The following is a 23,352-nucleotide window of genomic DNA, read 5'->3' as shown; positions in this document are numbered from 1 at the left end:
CCAAAGCCTTCGCTTCCACCCTTTGCAGCCACGTACCGCACCGCAGGGAACGTACAATTTCTGCCCACATGAGGGAACAGACCCTGTTTGCCCGAACCGCCCGCGTCACCACATCCATCGACCTCGGGCGACGGGGCAGCGGGATTTAAGCCACCGTTTGACTGCACCATGCTTTTCATCAGGAAGCTTCCCGCTGGCTGCCCAGGGAAGAGCGTGTGAGAGCAGCAGGATGCACTGCGGGCTCCGCCGGCGCCCCGGCTAACGCCCAGCCCAGCGCCGCGCACCTCCGCCCGTCTGTCTGTCCGTCCTTGCGGGCTGCACGCCTCTGGCATGTGTCCACCCCTACGCAGGCAAGAGGCAATGAGAGTCAGCACTCAGCCAGGAGGAATCAAAGCTAATCTTAACTCCCAGAGTGACTTTTCAACAGGCGGGAGTCGATACACAATAAACTTTTCAGGGCTGCAAGCGTATCTTGGATTCCCAGGTAACCGCGGTATTAACTTAAATTCAATTAATGGCTTCATCAGCATTGGGAAACATACATTCCCAACAAGTTTGTGGGTAGAACGACTTTAAACACTGCGTGATTGATACAGAAGAACAAAATGGTAAATTCTTCCGTCACCTGTGCTTGGCCAGCCAACAGGTTTTCTACAAAGCTACGTGACCCCCGAGCTCTGGAGAAAAGGAGGCTGAGGGGAGACCTTCTCGCTCCCTACAGCTCCCTGAAAGGAGGGTGTAGTGAGGGGGGGTCGGTCTCTCGCCAAGGAACAGGCAATGGGACAAGAGGAAACGGCCTCAAGTTGCCCCAGAGCAGGTTTAGATTGGGTATGAGGGAAAATTTCTTCACCAAAAAGGTTGTAAAGCATTGGGGCAGGCTGCCCAGGGACGTGGTGGAATCACCATCCCCAAAAGTATTTAGCAGACGGGTAGCGTGGTGGTGAGGGACATGGGTTAGTGGTGGTTTGGGCAGTGTTAGGTTCATGGTTGGACTCAGTGATCTTAAAGGTCCCTTCCAACCTCGATGATTCTGTGATTCTATGGTTCTGTGAATATGAAGTGCCATTTGAAAGCACCTTTTTGATAAAATGTACTGGAAATCACAAACCTGTCTTAACAGATGACACATTTCTGTATGTACTTACTTAATAATACGAGCACACAAGACCCTTAGCATCTTAATTCCAAAGCTGGTAAAGACAATTTAGTCGGGGGGGAGAAAATTCAGGGCGCCCCTCCAGGCGCCGGAGCCCGCTGCTGGCAGCGCAGCGAAGGGGGGACGGCGGAGCTGGTCCCACTGCTCCCAAACAGCCAACCCGCGGGTGCCAAGTGGGAACAAACCCACCGACGCCAGAGCCTTTCCAGCCATGCAGAAAGCAAAACACATCGGATGGGCGGGGGCGAGGAGAGGAGAGGGAAATTCAGGGGAGGTAATGGGAAGAATGAGTCAATTCCGGGAGTGATGGTCCACACTACTCCTCTTATGGCTCTTCCCTTACGGCGGGTGTCCCCTCTGGCTCTTGGCACCCACGGGCTCTGCTAGAGCGAAGCTGAAGCGATCCCACCACGCTGCTCGCAGTGGGACCAGCACGGCAGCCCCGCAGCCCGGGATGAACCAACCCCCCCCCAGCCAGATCTTCCCATCTCACTGACTCTCATAAAAGCACACGCTCGCGCCCCAGGGATGCAGAGAAAAGGCTTGAGAAGAACAGAGTGCTGTAAAAGACTCCGAACCAAGCTGTAAACAAACAAAAAAAAAATATCCAAAGCAGACTATTTTATAAATATTATTGTGAGATATAAGACAGGCTTCTGTTCTGTTTGGGGAGGAGGTGGGTAAGTGCTGCACAAAGCACATCTTTCCCAGAGAAACATCCTGCGGGAAAGGCCATAGCCAGGTGCAGGACAGCGTACCCTTTTTTATTAATGTTGGATAAAATTCAATACTGTTTCTAACAAAGAAGAAAATGAGCCCTGAGCTCCTTTGTTTTGACAGACTGCGGATGGGAAGGTAAAATAGTGGAGACACACTAAATAGTGAGATAGAATTCTAATTTTTTCTTAAATCATTACTCTTCCATTGTTTTTTTTCTGGGTTTGATACCGCCCAAACAAAAAAAGAAGCAAATCAGCTCTTGTTGGAAATAAAACCAAAACATTAAAGACATGATTCACCGTCTCTTTGGAAGACAAACAACTGAAAAATTCAAGGACAGTTACACTGTTTTTAAGCACTTGCAACGCTTCCATTTTTTTATTCAGCACTCCCTTGTGCTGAATTTGAGCCATCCTTTAACCTCATAGCTGAGAGCTGCACGAGACTGCAGACCTCGGCCACATCCACAGCTTGCTGGAATTGGATCATTAATCTTAAAACTAGTTGAATCCCACTGTTTAGTTGCATCAAATTCTGGACTCAGACCGTAAAGAATATTTTGTTTTCATCATTGGCAAAGCATTTTGCCAGGCTTTCAAAATAATTAGCATCATATACATGTATTTATCAGCCTCTGTATTTCTCTTACAGCTGCTCCTCTCCTTGGTTTCATTTCCCAGTGAGCTGGTGTCCATGAAAACAGATCACATATAAGCAAGAAAGATGAGGAAGATAATTTTAAAAGAAAAAAAGTGAGAGGAAGAACCAGATATCTGAAAGTGCTCCGACAGTAGCATGGATGCGAACAACATCAACCACAGCTTAAGAGCCCAATTTGAAAATATTCACACAGAAAAGAGGCATAGGAACAACAGAAAATAGATAGTTGTTCATCTTCTTTACAGTCGAGGTTATGAGGAAAACTATTTCTGAGATCCCTGAACAGAGAAGCATTTTCAATTCATGAACATTATATATATTTATTTTTGAAACTTTGTAAGAGCTACTGGAGGCATCTGGACTCCTTAAAAATATGGCTGTGATTTTCAGAAATTACTTATCTCTGTTCTAGTTCTACCTCTAGGACTTTATGATCCATATTTCCTAAAAATAAGATGTTCGCTATTTTCTACTGATCCTGAGAACCTGAAGGGATCAGAGTGGGTAGATAACAAAGGAGCACCCAAAATTGCTACTGTCTCTTGAAAATGCTAGTTCTCAATACTTCGTATGTGTTAACAAGGGGGTTAACAAGATACTAACAGGCATTAACAAGGGCTTACCAGGTGTTGGTTCTTGCTGCACTAAGCCGCGAGCAGAGGCTGGAGGCGGAAGGGAAGCCCACAGGGACACCACCTCGACTGCGGCAGCCGGGGGCTGCACGGCACCACTGGCCGAAGGAGAAGTCTTGGGTTGCACGATAGGAGTATTTTTGCAGGAATAAAGCTGCTTATTTCCTCATTTCAGCTGTGACGCTGCATTTGACAAAAATATACTGCTGGCCTGCCATGCAGCGAGTTGTAGCCACCTTTCGAAGGTCCAACCAGTGTCCTGGATGTTGTTGTTCTACCTATCATGCATGCTCTCTACTGGCACGCTCCTGCAGGAGTCTAACGAGCCATTTTTAATCTGAATACATAGTACTGAATGATATTATCAAATTTAAAATCTGAAGTGTAGATATTGCTTGGACTAGGAGAAAAAAATGGGAAAGAAAAAAAAAAAAAACCCAAAAAGGGGAAAGACTCTTATTCTTAAACCCAAGACTCCATTCCCCAGACTTGCGTATCTTCTGGACGCGGACTGTCTAACAGCTTTCCATATTGAATTCAGCAAGTACTGCACAAACCTGCTCCAAAAAGACCAGGCTTTTCCACCTCTCATACCACAGGAAACTTCTTATCACTGGCAGAAAGATCGGCTTTTCCTCCGGGGAAAGAATTTAGGAAGTCTTGACTTTGAATCTGCCTGCTAGGGAGACCTTTAATTGATGGCTGGACCAGTAGTATGATCACCTTTAACCCAGGTCATCCAGGTAACTCTTATATACATCTATATGGTGTACTAAAGAGAGCTGCCCCAGGCAGTTAAAATGTATAATTAGATTTGGGTACAGTAGCGATAAAAAGAGGAGGAAATGCTCTGAAGTTTATTAAATCTACCGAAACATGAAGAAGGAAAGTGGCAGTGGAATATTTAAAGGTCAGTTTGTGATTAAAAAGATTAGCATGGAAGAAGTTCACTTCCATCTACAGAGAAAAAGGGTCGCAGCTCATCCCAGCCACCCTCTGGGGAAGTCCGCAGCCGGAACGATGGTCCAACCCACGAGAATCCAGGGAGTGGTTTCCACATTTTGTTTCTTGCTGGTTTGGGTGGTCTACGAAGCTCCCGGGACTTCAAATGAAAAATGCGACATGCGAACAACTTTCCCTTAGCCCCTGGCTGCCTAAGGAAGACACGGCCGCGCGCAGTCATCTGCTGGTCTGAAGGCGAGCAGCTCAGCCCAACTGCAAGAACGAAACAACTCGGTCTTCGCAGTCGCAACCTTTCTTTGTCATGTTCCACTGTGCTTCCATCTTCCCTCTGGCACTTGAAATTTTGGGAACTTGTTACACTTGCCTCAACATCTCCCATTTTTACCATGATCCTGATTGCATCGTGACTCCGTAATAGCCTGCTTTTCTTGCCCGAAATCCTCCTGCAGCTCACGCTTGCTCCTCTTTGCGGCATTTCACCCTTCCCGTGCTGAGCAGAGCACTCTCTGTTCTTCAACACCAAACCGATACAGGAATCTCCCCCAGGTGCAATGTTTATCCTTCTATTCAGGTGAACGAAGAAGAATAAGGGTTTCTGGGGAACAAAGCAGCAGTAGGTAAAATCTCACCGAATGCAATTTGGAGAAGAAAGACTTTTTGCAGATTTTTTTTCTGTTGTATTGTTGTTTTAATGAATGGTAAATGCTTGCAGAGCCACAGATGTTCATAATTTCTGTATTATTATAAAAGGAATATAATAGTAATAATAATAATAATAATAATAATATATCCCATTCAAACTTTAATTAGAAAATACATCTTTTGTCGGTTGTTTAAACTGTTTAATTTTTCTCATCTTCCAGCTCCAACACTCCCTTCTGTGGTTACGTTACACCTTTCCACTAAAATGTTGGATAAAAATAAAGTAAAAGGCTATTCAAAATAAGGCACGTGGCTGCAAACTCCGACACACACAAGCACAGGTACTCGCAGTTCTGCGGCACAACACGCCGCGCGTGTTCCTCCGAGCGCACGCCGAGTTTCAGGACTGGGCTGATGTTTCAGAAGTCTCCCGTCAGCCTGAGGAGACACCACCACAGCCTTGTTTGGGGAGAGTTCAAAGTAACAATAACCAGAATACAATATTCTGCTGCCACGGTTCTTCTCAAAATAATTACATCCTGCTTTTTTTTTTTTTCCCCTGAAAACGTCACAAAGCCTTTGAACTTCGCTGGAGTTAATGTGGCTACAGAGCTTGTTCCCAACACAACTTTTCCTGGTTCTTATTTAAGTGTTGCACTTCCTCTGGCTCACTGTCTACTGCAATTATGCAAATAAGATGCAACTTTATCCTTTCAGCATAATTACATCAAACACAATCGGGCTATATTAAGACTGACTTGAGGTGAGTGAATTCAGTTCATGTAATGATTTCCTAAATCACCCCGTGGGACGATGGCACGGAAAATTTTGCCCCAAGAGTGACATCAAGTATCAAGACAAATGACTGCGTACCTGGGGCCTGATTCTACAAGAAACCCAGTGCTTTAGACTCTCTCCGGAGTCGGAGGCTCTGGGGCATTCCCACTGTTACCAAAACCAGGAACTTCAAACGGCAGATATGCAGGTAGGGGTAAACACAGCAACACACCTGCGTTTCACATCTGTATTTGGAATTGAAGAGTCACGGCTGGGGGAGACGAGTTATTTGAAAAAGGCCTTATTCTACAGAATGACCGTTTCAGTTTATGACTTATAGGACCAATAGCTTTACAGACACATAAAAATCTGATAATCCAAAGTGTACCACGTACACTTGGGCATGCAGGCACATTCATCTGCAATGCAATTTAACGTGTCCTGGCTTCGCAGCCTAACGTTCTTCCCTGAAGCGTGAGCCGAGGCTAGCAGCATCACACACTCAGGTTAAGGTACGGGAGCTGCAGCGCTCTCTGTTGCCAGAGAGTTTTGTTAGAAATCTTTTTCTAACATATTACAAATATTATTTAGCACAGTGAGAAAAGAAAAAAAAAAAAAAGATGCTCTTGAGGAGTAAATAAGGGGTTTACTTTTACATTGTACGTTTACCTTCATGACTAATAAAGAAGTTGTCACCAAGTCCAGTGGGAGCAAAGGTGTCGCCTTGCCCTGGAGCCCGCTGGCCGCAGGGGCGGGCGGCAGCGCTGCTGCTCACCACCGCACAAAAAGGAGACCGAGAGGCTGAGATACTGCCCGAGACGCGGTCCTTCGGGGCAAACTGAGTTCCATTCTGCTAATTTAGTTTGTTTCCATCAATTTATAGGGAAAACCAAGGCTTCTTATTTCATTTATTTTATGTCTTCATCAAAAGAAATGCATTACTGAATTTTAGGAAGCAGATGTTCGTTGCTGGATGATAAGAGAATAACATTAAAATGTCTGTTGCCAGTTCTCTTGGATTCATAGCCAAATGAAATTACCACAACAACAGAAAGAAAAACAACACAACATACAGCAGTCTGAATGCAGGAAAGGCAGACAATCCATATGGATAACGGCCTCGCTAAGCAACGAAATGCTAATACCTAAGGATTACTTACTTCTGTAAGTAACAGATTTCACTGGATGTCTCTCTTAGTGGATGAAACAGAAACGGCATTGGTCTGAAAGGGCAAATGTTGAGTTCTGGAAAACTGCTTCAGGAGAATGGGAATTTGCTCTGCGCTCTTACCCATCCCTTTCCTCTCCCGCCTAACAGGACTCGGCAGATGGCAGATACAGATGGCGATTAGGGATGGATGAACGGGACTGAAAAAGGTAAGGACCAGCCTGAACCTTTCTGAGCGGTCACGGCGCAGCCGGGAGACATTTGCCACTGACAGTGCAGCTGCTGTTCGGGGGCACTTTGCCTCTGCCCTCGTACCACGCGCAGTACCCACCTCTGGCTGAGGGCCTTTCCCTTTCCGCAAAGTAACGTGCAACTCACGCACCTCAAAATAGGTATCTGCTGTACGGCACCCGCTCCCGGAGAATGAACACAATTATACACAGAGGCAAAATGTAACTGCAGCATCACAAACAAGTAATCATGCCATCTACGTGACTACAAGTGCAAAATGCAACTAGCCAACTTTTAGGCAATAGTCTAACATATTCACTGTGTAAGAAGATATTTGCGGGCTCAGTGGACTTATTTTTTTGCAGATACCCTAAATATGCTGACATGTGTAACTGTTATTTAAGCGACTTTCTACACCTGAACCTTTCCACTCTGTTATCATCACTTATCCTGTCCAAAAGCAAACCTCGTGTTTCCCATTACGTTCAAGGTGTTTCACGTGTAATATAGAAGGAAAATGGTTTAAAACAAACTTAGAAAGTTTTTTTTTTTTCTCTGTACTGTTGGTAGACTTCTTGTTTCTGTGTCAGAAACCCTCAGGGATGAATACAGACAGTATGAAAAGATTATTAAAGCATCCCAGTTTTCAGAAACAAAACACTTCATTGTCTATCAACTTTACGTATTTATGGAGAAATAACATGCGAAAATGCCTCCAGGGTTTAAAAAATGCAAAACGTTGAAGCATATTATATAGCTGAGAAGAATAACTAATGAGGTGGTAATGTAGACACAGTAAAAATGAATGCAAATATTTGGGGTTCCAATGACTGAAGACACCAGAACCTATTTCAATGTGGGTAAGACATTCAAGGACTCTTTGGAGACCCTTCCCAACACAAAGCCACGTGCCAGCTGAGGAGTTTGTCTCCTTTATTCAGTGTCTCCCTTCTAAAGAACTTTTCATATTATAGAGAACACAGACTCTAATCAGCGAGTTTGGTTTGCCCATTTGGACAGTTAAGCATCTATACAGACAAAAGGGATAAGAAATTGAGGAAAGATCAGAAGATCAGACAACAAACACTTCAGAACACAAAGAAATGCTGAGAAACAAAGGGATTATGTAAAAGAAGTTTCCCATAACTTTTATCTACCCATGCCTATGTACCTGTACATATATTTGTGAAGCACATAAGCAATACGTGTAAATAAAGATAGTGCTTGATCTGAATGAAATAGAACTTAAGCTAAGTTTAAATGGAAACTGCTGATTTTAAAATGAATTTTTACTTCTTCAGTAGAAAACTTACCCACTGCTTCAGAGATGACACGTAAATGGCAAAAGACTTCCTTTTCCTATGTATATACATGACATGTTAAGATCCTTTGGGTTTACTTTCTTTTCAGTGATAAAGGCCCTGTCATATCGCCACAGCTTAACATAAGCTCTGAAATTGTGCCGTTAATAAATAACTGCGGGTACCTTCTCAGCTGTGGAAAAAAGGGGTAGTTTTCAGAGGAGGAAGGCAGACAGTTAGGAAAACTTCAGGAGATGAAGACTTACTCAATGTACTTCGTACTCTGTGTCATACCACGTCTGTACACGTTAATTCACAAAACACGTATTAGAAATAAGTATGGACGATGGCTTTTGTACCCGCGGCGTTTCCGGCAGCAGGAGAGAGCTCTTACCCTCTATGGTGGCTCGCTTGGGCAGGATGGTGATGGCTCCCTCGGCGACGTCCTCCTGCTGAAGTAAGGGGCTCACCTTGGAGCCCCACGTGTCCGAGCCCACCCACAGGAAGTGACCAACTTGATCTGCCCTCTTAGCGGCCGCGAGGATTTGCCTGCGGAAAAGAATGGTTTTGTTCACAGATTAATTTCATTGAAAGATATAATTGCTTGGAAAAAAAACTGGCGTGTTGCAACTGCAGAATGAACAGAGACAGCATATTCCTGTAACCAACAGAGCTCAGGAATTTCACAGCACACCGTATCGGGGTTCGTGCAGCACAGATCAAACCCTTCTTTTAATTCACCCTATATTCTCAGACTGAAATACTGATTCCACTAAAACTTAAAGTTTTGCCACTGACTTTACTGAAACGTCATCCTAACTTCATTGTGTCTCATTTTGTAGAACTGAGCCTCTCAGCGACTGATAGTGCCATCAAAATTTTAAGCTAATTTAAAATTCTGGAGAGAGATGTAACACGGGCAAGTGAGAAATGAGAGTCACACTTTTAAAATATTCTTTATATTATTGTATGAACAAGTGGTATGTGGTTAAACCTTGAGCACCTTATGCCGTTTAACCTTGAGCACCCAACTCATTTTACTACTAGTAACCATCACTTGCCATAAAATAGACTCCGAATTAATGAATAACACAGAGTAGCGCGAGCTTGGAGAGAGGGGCACCTTCTTAATGCCTCTTTGAGAGGTGAGGGCAGGTCTGCCACCCAACGCACGAGTAACTCTACGCCAGGAGAAGCTTCCACACCTCGATGAACATTCCCCCTCCCCAGCACAGCGACGGATGGTCAGGGGCACCACGGGAGCCACGGCAGCACCAGCAGCACCCCCACGCCTGCTGCTGCCCCCCACAACGTGAACTCCCCAGCCCCACGCTGCTTTTGCCAACAGACATTTCCACTTCATTATTCGTACGCCTATTTGCCTTCTCTTTCCCACACAGCTACCAGGCACAAACGAGTTCATTCCCTCCGTCACCCTTACTTTATGTCCTCATCATTGGCAAAAATAACGATGGCTCTGGCATTGGGAGTTTCTAGGAGCTGCTTGATAATTTTGTCGAAGTCGATGGTCTTGTCCTTGCGATCCTGAGGGATTTTCAGGGACTGAGCAATGCAGAGCCCACCTGTTTAAGACAGAAGAAAGAAGAAAAGGACTCTGTCAGAGAAGAGCACAGGAAAGGCAGTGGGAAATACACGTGGCTGGAAGGGGAGCCTGGGAGGAAGAGAGACTCTCCAATCGGATCGCTGCCCTCACGGAGCACATAATCTTCATGTCAAGCTTCCTAAGGGATTCCTACAATTATTTTTTTGCACAGAGCACTCACTGGGATACACACAGTCTGCACGCCTGGGTAGGGCCACGGATTAAACAGATGGGCAAGAACAATATCATAGAAAAGCAAAATAAACAAATAAACCAGCCCGTAGAGGGATTAAAAAAAACCAACCACAAACAAACAACCACCTGAACAAGCTTAAAGTGATTTTTAAAAAAAATACAACGTCATCAGGCTGAAAGGCAAATGATGTTGACAATGTGTTAGACAAACTCTCTCTCGGTGAAGAGCTGAGTTTTGCAAGTTGAAGGATATTGAGGAAAAATACTTCCACTGAAACAACTTCTCTGGAAGAGGAACAGCAAGGGAGTTGAGATATTGGCAAGCAAAGACTATTCAAGAAAATCCTTACTCATTCAATTGTCCCTCACCAAATGGGATGGAGCGGCTCAAGCAATCGAGGCCTCAAGACAAAGTACATGTCTGTGAACTGGACTCTCATAAATACCCGCTAACATTGCAAAAATGGCATCAACGCAGTAATAGTGATAAACACATCCACACCAAAGGAATAGTTTTAGCACAGTTCACATATTACACTTATATAGCTTGTTTTAGGGGGAAAAAAACACGACAAGCCACATCTCCAGCGACATTCTACTTGTCATTGTTGGCAGATGAAAACACACTTTTGCCTTCATTATTTTGTTTCTCTTTCATCTTTCACGGCATCTTCGATACCAACTTCCTCAGTATACTGCACAGTGTGTTAATTAATAAAGTATCAGAGATCCATAATAAGAAACAGCAGCGGGGATGAGTTAATTAAAAGAGAGCAGGACCAAGCAGATATTCACAGATATGCTTTAAAATACAGATTTTAAAGTACGGTTAAAGGAAGAAATAGAGGAGGTGTTCTCGGGGAAAGCACGTAGAGGAGGCGGCTTATCCCCCACCAGCGCGCTCCGCCGAAGGAGAACGGAGCCCCCTCAGCCAGGGCAACGCACGCACACCAACACCTCAAGGAAAACCACTCGGCCTTCGTAAAAGACCAAATGGCACGGGTTTAAAATTGCAAAGCAGAGCTCGTCTGCAGATCTCTGAGCTCTTTACAAAGTAGGTCGGGATCATTTTTCCTCATTTTAGATGTAGAGAAGCTGAGACACAGAGGTTGCCTGAAGTCAGGCCAGGTCTGTTGGTACCAGCTGGTCCAAAAACTCTGGGGAAAAAAAAAGATTGGTTTCGGTGGGAAGAAATAAAAGGGTGAAAAGGAAAGGCTGAGAAAGAACAAAGCAGAATAATAACCCCCGAGTTTTTCTCTGACTCCCACAGAATGTTTCCTTTTGGTTTACAATTGTTACAACCTGAACTTATTGCAACTTGATTTTTTTCTTTAAAAGAAAAAAATACTGATTTTTAAAAGTAAACTTCATTTTTAAATGAGGAAAGAAAGTCTCATTGCTAGTAAGTTCAAAAAAGTTTAAACATCTTTTTCAAATGCTCTTTTTATTTTCTCCAGCCAAAATTAGACAGAATCACCTCAAATCCAGGAGCAGAGTTACCCAGCTTTCCTGAAAGGCCCCTCTTGGCGGGGACCACACGCTGGGTGACCGTTCCCCCCGGCCAGCTCCGCGTTTTGAGCCTGAGACAGCTCCGGCAGCAGCGCCAAAGTGGCTCCCGAGCGCGGGGCGCCCACCGGCTGGGAGAACCCGCGGGGACGCCTCCGCCTGTCTCTCCTGATGAAAAATCTCCCCGTCCCGGCATGGCGCCTGAGGAGAATTTCAAGTTATTAGCTGCTCCTGGGAAGTATCCGGGCCCTCCCTGGCACCCCATCACGCCATGCTAAGCTATTTCCAGTCTCTGACACAAGACTTCAATTTCTCATGTCGAATAGGGATGTGGGAACTTTGGAGAATTCACTGAGGGAAAAGACCAAAAAAAAAAAAACAACCCAAAACAAAAAACCCAAAACCCAAACCAACCCACAAAGTGTTACAAAGCTCCAAGATTTGTCACTTGAAAATTTATGCATTCCTTCCACAGTACCCTTTCGAGAGATTCCCACAGCAGAACGGGAGAGGATGTATTTTATAGTGTCAGGACCAAAGAGCTTTCTCATGCTGGATGGAAACATTATTTAGACATATCTGAAGCCGCTGCGAAGATCCTTTGCAATCCCTCATAGCTCTCCATCGCCTTCATCCAGAAAACGAGGGCTCTCTCAGGGGAGGATGGGAAACACCGCCCCAAGCAACAGCCCCCAGCAGACAGGAACGCAGGGCGATATTGCCCAAAACCTTCTGATTTCTAATTACTTCACCAGTAAGTAACTTTAAAAGCCTTTTAAACGGGGACAGAAGAATACTTACAGGTGCTGCTCCCCACATACCACAGCTCCATCACAGAGAAATGACCGCCCCACTGGGCGTGCGGAGAGAAACAGAAGCAAAGGGGTCTCAGACCGGCACCCAGGACAGTAATACTTCTGTAGTTAAGAGTCTATCTACATTAAAGGATCTCTGTATCCAGGGGAACAAAGAAAAAAAAAAAAAACAAAACAACACCACCCTAGATCAGGTGATGCATTGTTGTTGCAAAACTATTAGTAAAAAAACGCCAGTATTTAATATTAAGTAATTGTGACCTACGTGATTTAAGTGCTTGAAAAAAAGGCCGAAGCTGTTGGGCAGGCTGCTAGCTCAGCAACCCACCCCGGCAATAATTACACCTATTGTGTGGGTCATGCAATCTCTATTGCCTGGATGGAGAAGCCAAAAATCTTATTATAGCCAATAATGATTCCAGCTGAACCGAGCATCTTTGGACGGAGAGACAGCTGCGGCCAGGCTCTCAATAGCGAGGAAAAAAGCCTCTAATGCAATGTACAGCTTCAAAGTATGTAATTTCCCCGGGTTTTTCAAAGAAAAGAGGAGCCAGGGTGGAGAAAGGAAACAGTTTGGAATTTGGGAGGGCAGATTTCAGGTCCTTTTTGTGATACGGAGTTTTCTGCTACCTGTGGGAGGTCAGCTCTCGGTCTCTGTGCAAAGGGGGGGGTAAGAGAGCTTCTTTTTTAAGGTGCCAATTACAGCAGGGGGGCAGCGGCCGGACACTCCGCGGTCAGCCCGAGCCAGATGGAGAGCTGCTCTCAGAGCCGCGATGGTGGAAGTGCTTTCCCAGTCGGAGCGGCCGATGTGACACCCCGTTAACCTTTGTGCTATCTCTGGCACAAAGGAATTGTAGATAAAGGGTAAGAAGGAATTATGGATAAATGGAAAGTAGGAATTATGGATAAATGGCAAATATCAATGATTAAACCCCAGATATTTTATTTACAGTATGGTAGCTCCAATACTTTCAGTATAACAGCAGCAGGAGAGAGCAGCAGAGAGGGAAAGCACTCTCAGAGGCAACAATAGGCACAGAAAGGGCCAGAGCCGTACGAGGCTGATCAAGGGCAAATCAGAGAGGCAGAGAAGTGAGATGCAAGAGGACCGAGACCCGGATAACACAATTCAGAGACGTTGATGGATATTCTGATTTTAGACTGCTCGTGTCTCTTCCAGGAGAGTGACACTGTTACAAATCGACTAATATGTGCTCCCAGTCACCGAAACGGGTCAACGTGTATTATTTTCTTATTTGCTTTGTTTTGCTCAAGTCCACACCGGGCAGCGTTTGACACCAGAGCACAAGCTCTTACTGTAGCAGCGGGGGTGATCCATCCCAGACCATACCGCTCACATTAGCTTCTGTTTACATCCAAGCTTATGAGCTTGAATAAAAGTGCTTCGATCTCTGCGGAGGACCTCATGGCAGGCGGAGGCACACGTCATTTTTCATCCTTAGCAATAATAGATGCCCAACGAATTGGGTATATATTGTCCAAATGACACATATAGAATAAGTTTAACTTTCATATTCTCATCCTGCACTCTTATTACAATAGGAAACACATGTGCACAGTTATTTAAACTGTCAAGCTAATTCACGGTGCTCCCGAGGTAAAAACCTCCAAGGGAATTAAGCAGTAAAAATGTGAAAGTTTCAAATTAAGGATTTTGTCAAAGGATTTCTTCAGTAATACATTACCCTTGAACAACTGGAGAAGTGGCAAACTCCCTAACTAGCTACAGACCACTATGGCAATCAGCAGCAGTCGGGGCGTTGAACCCACGCTGCAGCCTGTGACCGAGACCCATCTCACGGCGCCCGAGGACTGGTCCCACTAAAAGAGAGGTGAATTGTAGTATATATGACACATCATTCAAGCAATTCTACAAGCAAACACGGAACTCCTTCAATGACGGAGTTTTAGAACTTCACAGGAAACAGTGTACGAAAGGTGGTCACGATGATGAGGCGCTCAGTTCTATACCACCCTGCTCTTGAAACAACATCCTTTCTCTTTTGGGCTATGTATAGAAGTCTGACATTGGCATCTCTTCCATCCTTCCCTGCTGCCAGCAAATGTTTTTGTAACAACATCAAATCCGGGATGGGAACACCGGGAGCAGTCCTGGTAGGTTCAGCCTTTCCAGATGCCCCTTTATCCAACAAGTAAGCCATGAAAATGCACAGTAATCTATGAAAAGGATAAGACAACAAGGCAAACCATTTCTTCAAACAATAACCTGAAAATTATTTGGTTTCACAGCTTCTGGTTTTCCCAGTGGTTTGTGCCGCTTTGGCAAACTGACCCGACTGTTTGGTATGGTTCCCGGCATTAAAATTCCCCACGCTGCCGCCACTGGCAGCACTCGGAGCAAACACAGAAATGTTAACATTTCAACCAAAATTAACAGCGCCTCCAGATTTTTTTTTTTGGCAAACAAACAAACAAAATGCAAAGAGAAGTTGGGTCCTTTCTCCCTGGCTGGTGAAAAACAATTTTTCCCCCAAATTGCATTTCTAATAGAAGAGCCCTCTGAACTTCGTTAAGTCACTGACAAGACTCATTGTCACAAGAGTTTCTGTCTCAAGAAACGCCATTTCTAGTTAATCTTTGCACAAAGAGAACTTTCTTCAGTTACACTTTGATCCTTATAATGGCCCCTGCTCTCTCACATGCTTCTGGAGAAGTTTTAATTAAGTGATGCTGGAGACAGAGGAAATTTATCTTAAGGTACTGCTCAGGACGCTGGTGGTTAAGGATGTACAAATGCCTGAGTTTTTGGTTTAACTGCCAGACTGAAAAAGAAAATGTAGACCTCAAACTTTTTTTTTGTTGCTAGATCTTCAGTTTTACTTGGTAAAATAAAAAGTCATACAATAACCTAAAACAACAATCTCCATTTAATCTAAATTGAAAACTGTCATTATCAGGGAGCTGTAGGAGGGAAGAAATGAGGAGCTACACGGGAGATTCTGGTTTCTCCCTCTCACCCAACGATTAAAACAGTCACTGGGTAAAATGTGAGTTTCCTCCTTTCCCCGGGAGGTGTTGAACTTGTACCTAAGCGTTCCCGGTGTCCTGACCCCGCCATCGCCTACCGGTGCCCGCGGCACAGTCCCTGCGCCCGTCTGCAGAGCTGCACCATCCCTGACTGCAGCAGAAGGTGATGCTGATTTTCAGTCAAAGAACAGCGTCAAAACCCAGATCAAAGCCACCATACGTGGATGGGAAATTGCTCTCTGGTGCAAGGGGGGACCCCAGCTCTCCCGCCTGAGCACAGCCATCCCCAAACCGCTGAGGGCAGTGGGACGAGACGGCGACGCGCAGCCCTCCTCATGCAGCACTCTCTCCAACCAAAGCTGCAGACTGAATTTAGTCTCAGTTTACAAATAGATTTAGGAAGCACAAAATCACATTTGGCCCTCAAATTAGCAATCAACAGAATGTTTTTGTCCTTTTTTGCAGAAAACTACTATTCAATTAGGAGCAGAAAAAATCAGTACTGAAGCTCAGTGAAGGAAAGGGCGGTAAGGGTGATCAGAAAAAAACAGGGTAGACTGAAAAGGCCTCGTTGTGCAACAAGTGGGATGATACGACATCTGTTTCTTGGTTTCCTGCTTTTACTTTCAGCAAAATGGCTTATAGGAAGGATTTAGTTTGTTCAATTACTGTCAGGAACAATGGACTAAACCCACTCGTTCCCTGCCTACGTAGGACGCCGGCTTTCGTCTTTTTCCCCTTTCCAACAGAACCCTTATGTAAGATTCTGCCTCACAAGTATCCTCAAAAAAATGTTTTGCTGAAAAAACTGGTATTGAGACATTCAAGGAAGTTGGTTTTGAACTCTGATAATATAGAAGACATTTTGCGAGTACATAAAAGCAGAAAAAAGGAAGAAAATAAAATAACAAAACCTGTAGTCTTTGCAAAGGATCAAAAAATGAAGTTTCTGCTCACACTTTTCCTATCATCGACCTCTTGAACCGTATGGCATTGTCACAGTACAGACGGACAGGAGGACGCAGTGTTGCGTGGACAGTCATGCGGCACCAAGCCCGGCCCCGCCACACTCGGGGAGCGGAAGCAGAGAGCGAAACCCCCACGTTGTGCTGCCTGCTCGGGTACGCGCCCCGAGGAGGCGCCGGCGCCACCCCTACAAAGTCACGGTTAAACAGTGCTACTCCCGAGGCTCGCTATCGGAGCGCTTTTAAATGCCCGTTTTACTTCTTCCCTTTTGCATTTAGTTTTCTCACTCTCAACCCTAGGAAAGAGGACTTGATCCTTTCACGCAATGGAAAGGAAAAAGCCAAGCTGGTGGCAGGGGACCCTACTGGGACCACCCCAGTAAGAGCCCCACGTGCCCCTCTCCTGGGCTGCCTTCAGGACCCACAACAGTCTGTGCAGAGGAGGCCTTTTTCCAGCGTTGCCATTCCTGCTCTGCAAAACAAATGGAGAAGTCAAAACTCCAGTGGAGAAATCACAGCTTCAACCTCCTGATGGATCCTACGCCGCGAAATAACCACGGTGCTCATCTCGCCGTGAGGAAAGGTCGGGTGCTGCAGAGACACAGCATCGAGCCCATCTATTCGGTGCGCAGCGAGCCCCAGGAGCGCAAGCACCGTAAAAGATTACCATAGGAGTTTTGTCCCGGGAATCCCACTCGTATGTCATAGACGTGGGATAGAGATTGGGCCACATCAGAGAACGCTCCAGTTCACAGGCAGCTCGAGGACAGGCGGGCGCATCGAGCCATCTGGGCGGCAGCGGTTGCAAAGCACACAGGAACTTGGAAGAAGACAGAGAGTCTTAAAAATATCATAGCTGCCTTCCTTTCGCCTGCTGACAGACTCTGCGCTGCGCCTCTGAAAGGCAAAACCCCAGGAGAATTCTCTGTGCAAGTTCAGGCAGTCATGCAGTAAATTGTTCGGGGCATTAAACACCTAACTCCGGTATTTAAGGGTAATGGATGTATCTGGTAATCAAAGTGTTGCTTCAGTATCCATGGATACCCGTGATTATGTGGTATTTTGATTCTGGTACAACACTAAGTACATTATTCTGCTTCCCTGAAATTCTCCAAGAGCTATTTTTCTTATCACCACTTAATTGGATTATCAGGTAGCAAAAGAGACAATTTAACACTTTTTCAGATGACTTATCTACAGAGATCCTCTTTTTGGGGGAATCACTTTTAGCAGTACTGAAAACATCGCTTCAGAAAGTTGTTTGCTGTTGCTGATTATTAAAAGGAACTCTCAATTAATTTGATTAATGCATTACTTTAAAATTAGCAGCTGCCGAAAGCTGCCTCCTGGATATTTATTATACTTTATATATTTATATTTTACTTCTAAACCTCATATATTCTGTAAGAGAAAAAGAAGTCGGTGGCAGTAACACTGAAGACTGAGTTTAAAGAAGTCGGTATTCTCCCCGTGTGAAAACTTTGATACCACAATAGAAGATATTTCCCTGATAAGGCAGAATTACATCCCAAAGGCATGGGAATGATAAATATTATTTCATATTCTTGAAATACAGCCGGGCCTGCCAGCTTGCTTGCCATCAAACTCCTCACCAGTAAAAGAGTTATTCAAACAACTGACACAAAAGCCACAAAATCTTCAAAGAGCAATCACTGGAAAGTCAATACATGACTCACATGTTTGCTTTAAAGAAGAGTGAACGTTACCCAGCAGGAGCCCGTGTGTCAGGTAGGGGTTTTAAGGTGATTCTTTCTTATATGTGGGAATTCACATTAATCGTTTTAAACAAAAAACAGAATACCCCTCCCCCACCAGTGTTCACTTGACAGGACTTGTCATCAGCCTCATGCCAGAAATAGTAAGAATTTCAGTAAGTTAATCTAGTGTGGGAAAATTTCCAGTCTCATTCCCAAACCTGTAAATTCAAAGTAAACGAAGGTAGCAAAATAAATCCTGACCACATTACTGAACACCTAATATTCCCCTGTCCCATCAAGGCGAGAAAGTTTGCCAGGAACTGGTCTGAGGCCATCAATACACTTCACATATAAGCTCTCAAGCACTCATCCAGCAGCAAGGGTTGGACTTTAGCACTCATCCGTCTCCTCTTTAAAGCAGTGACGCACAGCCCAAAGGAGATGCCCCACGATGATCCACTCCAGCACCAGCTCCGGCAGATGTGGTACAAAGAAACTTTAATCTATTGAAATTAGCTCACTGTTAAAAAAGTTCCTGCCAGCCAGAAATGGAAAGAAATTAATTTATTCTGACCCCCAAAAATTAAAATAGACTCAGGCATATTCAGAGAGAACTGTATGAACTTCGTTCTGACTGCATTTGCTGAGCTAACGCAGCTACCGCTCCCCCCAGAACGAATACAGATCTACAGAATGGAAAATATCAGCAGCATGAAGTTAGCACATTTCAAAAAAAACCCCAAACAAATAAGGAGGCTAAATCAGCATAGAGGATGCAGAATCCTCAAGAAAAATGAACTTTAAGTCAAAACCCATGACTTATAGAGAGATCCAGAAATGAAAGTTGGGTCCCTATGTCCAAAATCAAAGTCCTAATGAGTCTCTGGATAGACTTTTGTTTCTTTACTAGAACTAGTTAATAACCTACTTACCAAGAGTTATGAAGTTCTTGCGTAGGCCAGTAAAAGAAGTTTACAGCTGCGCTGCTGTGCAGATAGGCTAGAATGTAAATTACGTCTCCATAGTATCATAATTCAATTGTAAAAATAAAATGTGCACCAATAATAAAATTACATTAAAGCATGAAACTGCCATAATTTATCCAAGGGAAAGCATCCTTGCGGATACGCAACAGCTTTAACTTAGAAACTTTCTATATATTAAGATTCTACTGAATCATTTTAAAATTTGATTTTTGCTAAGCTTGCTTATTGTCTCATTTTTTCACGTTAGACCTCATCATAACCAAAGAACAGAAGACCTAAACCGGTACAGAAGACTAATGTTTCTAGTATGTTATTCATTAATGCTTAATTCTACTGTGTCGTAGCTTTGCTGCATATTTAATGACGTTCCTAGTGCATTTTATCACCTCAAAAATTGTCCTTTATTATGGCAGTTAAACTCCAGCAATATATAAAAAAATTACGACTCTCTCCGGAACACCAAATTACATTATAAGAATGGTATAAGATCATTATTTTCAAAGATTTAGGAAAGCTCTGTTTGCTATACAGAAAATAAATAAAACAAAATAAATAAAAAATAAAGAAAAGGAGGATATGTCGTTAGACTAAGAGCAACCCGTGCTCACAAACCCCCGTTTGCTCACACCGCAACGCTCCCAACTGCCTGAGAACAGACTCAGTGTTGGTGTTTTGCAGCAGAAGGGACTTGAGATTTATTGGCTTCCTAAAACCTGTACTACAGAAAGTACGTTTGAGCCATACAGTGTAACCATGTAGAAAAAGGCAATATAAAATAAAAGTTCCGCTTCTGCTTCAAACACTTTTGTTGTTATAACTTTATGACGGCAGTGCTTAAAACGACCCAGTCTGGCTCAGGACTGCCCCGTAAAACCCCAAAAAGGCGACAACCGCTACTCTGAGGAGCTGGGCGAAGACCCAGGGCTGGAGCCTCAGCAAGCAGATTCCCGGCTAAATAACGTTATTTGTGCTTTGAAATTTGCCACAGTCCCATTTCTAACAAGAAGTGCCTGCTAGCAAATAGAGAAGAGAGACTCCAAATTCAGACACCAGAATGAACGGAATACGGATTAAAGGTCTGGAAGGAAGTCCCGGGCGCGTCCGCCAATCTGCGGGAGGAACAGCCACAGGGGTGCAAAACACTCCGTAGGGCACTGAGCCAAAAATAATGCAGTCCTCCCTCTGTCTTTTAAGAGTCTGATTTAGTCAGACTAAGACCGGCTCTGCTGCGCTGTGCTTAAAAATAGCAAAGGCAAAGTTCTCAAAAATAATGTCAGAACACTTTATAAAACACTGTTTCTTTAGGAACAACTGTAGGCGGTAAAATCTCTGGCTGCGGGTAGAGACAGAAACAAAGCACCAAAAATACCGTGTTTAAAAGCATAATGTACAGCCAAGCAATGATACAAATTAGAACTATGCTCAACACAAAACACCCGCTAAGTATCTTAGTCTTGCAGCTGGTTCATAAATCCCCCAAACTGGCAAATTCGAAGTCCTAAACTGAAATTCGCAGGGAGAACCAAAGGAAGCTGTCCCTGACCATGGTGCTGATGACAGCCCTTCCGAGGCTGCGGAGGAAGCCCTGGTCCCACCATGGTGGTACAAAGGTTTTCTTGAGCGTAACCAATGGCCGCAAACCCAAGGAGAGCGTGACCCAGCAAGGCGACCTCCCGAAAACGCCAAGTAACTGATTCGAAAGGTGCCTGGATTCCAGGCAATCAAATAAGACATAAACAAACTGATAAAACATTGCCTGTTTTCCTGTAAATAAGCGCTACGATTAAGATGCACCCAGCCAAACCCCAGGGTCTCCAGCGGAGGCTCTGGGCCATCAGAGCAATTGCAACCCAGCCCTGTCGCCTGCCACCGAGCCCGGCCGGCTCTGCCCTCCCCGCAGTGGCGGGCAGCGAGGCTCAGCCCCTCCTAAGCCCCAGTTAGTCGTGTGCTTCCCAAAACGCCCGGACGCAAGGCTGCTCACAACCAACCCCCTCCCCGGCGGTGGCAGGCTCCCCGGCAAAAAGCAATTTCCTACCACCTTCACACACGCTAAAGGATCCTGCGCTCTATGACATGGTTTTATTTGCCTGAACTGCCTCTTGGAGCTCCACACTGTAATTTAGGAGGCTGCTTAGCGCTGTGCTGTTCTTGCAGGGATATTTCCCCCCTAGTAATAATGATGCCACCTCTGGATAGTGAATCATTATGAACCGCGAGCACAAAATGATCTCTAATGATGAAGCTTTTCTAACTACAATTTGGAGTGTTCCCATGTTCCTAATTCATTTTTTCTTGGAGAGGTAACATAGTATTTTAGCCTTCTCTCAGTTAATGGTATTTTCTTGGTTGTTATATATCTGTTAGGGCAAGTAAAGACTTGTCAGTTCTTCAAAGAGCGAGAAATCCAGAGAACAGCAATGACACAATGACAAATCTCGGTGGGAAGGGAGGGAGGATTAGAAATCTTTCAAGTATACTTTTGGAAGGAAACCTGTTTTCTCATTTTTCCACCCAAGAAAAGGCCAGCATTTACAACATGAAAAAATTCTTTCATGAACACAATGTCGGGCTTGCAAAAGCTCCACAATAGATAAGGTACGTGAAAAGACTGATCGGACCTCCTGGGCTTTGAGCTAGTGAGGAGGAAAAGTGAGACATGGGGCCAGAGCACCGAACTACTACGGTAAGCACCCAAAAGCAAACAGGATTTGGCATTCACTTATCTTACCTAGAAAGATCAACTAATGTTTTGGTAGGAAAACGAAAGAAAACAGGACATCAGGCTTGGGGACATGGAGGGTTGAGGAAAAAAGGTGGTTTCCATAAGATTTTGTTTGACCTCTAGTTCCTCGTGTCTCATCCAAAGAACGGCAGAAGAGATCTGCTTATTACTTATACATACTTCTAGAAGGATGAAGTTATCTTCTCTGCCTTCTTCAGCAACCATCCCCAACCCGCTTCTGGAGAACTGCTCTCTAATTATCACACACTATTCTGCTTGCTGCTTCCCAAGTTTAATTGAAGCTCTAAGTGATGCTTCTCATGCAGCACTAACCCTCAGCTCTGCAGAACTGTGTGTCCCTTTGGGATGGAGATCATGAGAAAAGCAAACTACATGTGGTCTAATTTTACCGAGAGAAAATTCATTAAGTATCATTAGCAAACTGGCATTATATTATGTAGGTCCATATTTCATAGCATTTTGGTGAAAGCTGAATAAAGCTCTGATTCACATACAGGTTTGTTAAGAGCATATATAAGTACAGCATTCTGCAGAATATTGAAAGCAAATCGTCACTCAATGAGATTTGCAGATGACAGTTGGGATGACTGAGATACCAAAAGGGAGTTTTACTGCTCAGTCCTGCCTGGGTTTCTGATTAGTCCTCCATCTCGCTGCAGTGTATTTTCTCTCAAACGATTTACACACAAGGTCATTTCTGCAAGCTTGTACGCTGACCACTGCCTGCTGGGACTCAAAACAGGTAAATTCAGCAAAGCTAAGGGTTATTTAAATGGGTTATGTTTCCAGCCCTTGGATGAGGGAAATAAAAAATAGAAACAAAACTCTTTAAATTCCTTGGTCTTTTCTTGTCTTTCTCATAATCCTCATCTCCTTCACATTGGAGTAATGTTCTTAATGTACAATGCTGTGCTTTAATAACCCTCTCTCAAATGAGTACTAAAAATGCAATATAGTTCAATAAAATCACTATCGCAGCATTGCAAAAACCACCACCACCACCACCCCCCCCCCGTACGCTGCCTGTGGATAATCAGTTCAATTTAATGGAGTTCTGCAACAAAACGTTGTAAAAGGCACAAAAGTTGGGAGCAAGCTCTTGGAAGGCAAACTTCATCCCAGCGGTGCCGTACCTCGTGTAGAAGCTCTGCTGTTCTCTCGTAGGTACAGCCCCCAACTCAGCCAGGTGCTCCGGGGGCTCTGAGCGAGAGGGACCTCACGTAAGGCACACGTGAAATGAAAGGCAGATGTATGGTTGGGAAGACTCTGGGGCCACATACGCTGCCTGCAGCTTGGAATGCGTACCCAGCAGCGAAATGTCACGGGCAGGAGGGAACCAGGGAAGAAGACTGCCGGCAGAGGGGTGGCCCTGGTCCCCAGGAGCCATCTCCCCTGGAAATGAGATGGCTGAAGAGCTGCGGAGGTGACAGCTGGCTGTTAAGTCACAGTTGGCATGCAGGGGTCAACGGGGAAGGCTTGCCCGCTTTCTTTCTAAAACACAAAATTGAGTAACTTAGATGCCAAAAGCAGTTACACTGAGTAACGTGGGGTAGGGGCCAGGA

The 23,352-nt window shown here is 44.6% G+C and overlaps 1 protein-coding gene across 2 annotated transcripts in view; it reads right to left on the bottom strand.

Moving 5' to 3' along the window:
* Window positions 1-23,352, bottom strand: part of GRM7 (glutamate metabotropic receptor 7) — a gene marked incomplete at both ends in the record, with an annotated part of 314,318 nt that overhangs the window by 136,541 nt on the left and 154,425 nt on the right. For both annotated transcript variants that reach the window (XM_082487664.1, XM_082487663.1), the window contains 2 exons: window positions 8,645-8,799; window positions 9,692-9,833. In XM_082487664.1, coding sequence (XP_082343790.1) covers window positions 8,645-8,799; window positions 9,692-9,833 — 297 coding nt within the window. The remainder of the gene's footprint in view (window positions 1-8,644; window positions 8,800-9,691; window positions 9,834-23,352) is intronic.

This window comes from Vanellus vanellus, assembly GCF_965231255.1.
Source record: "Vanellus vanellus genome assembly, chromosome: 9".
NCBI classification, from domain to species: Eukaryota; Metazoa; Chordata; class Aves; order Charadriiformes; family Charadriidae; genus Vanellus; species Vanellus vanellus.
Note: the sequence above shows the minus strand (reverse complement) of the source record. Positions and strands in the feature narration are given on the sequence as shown.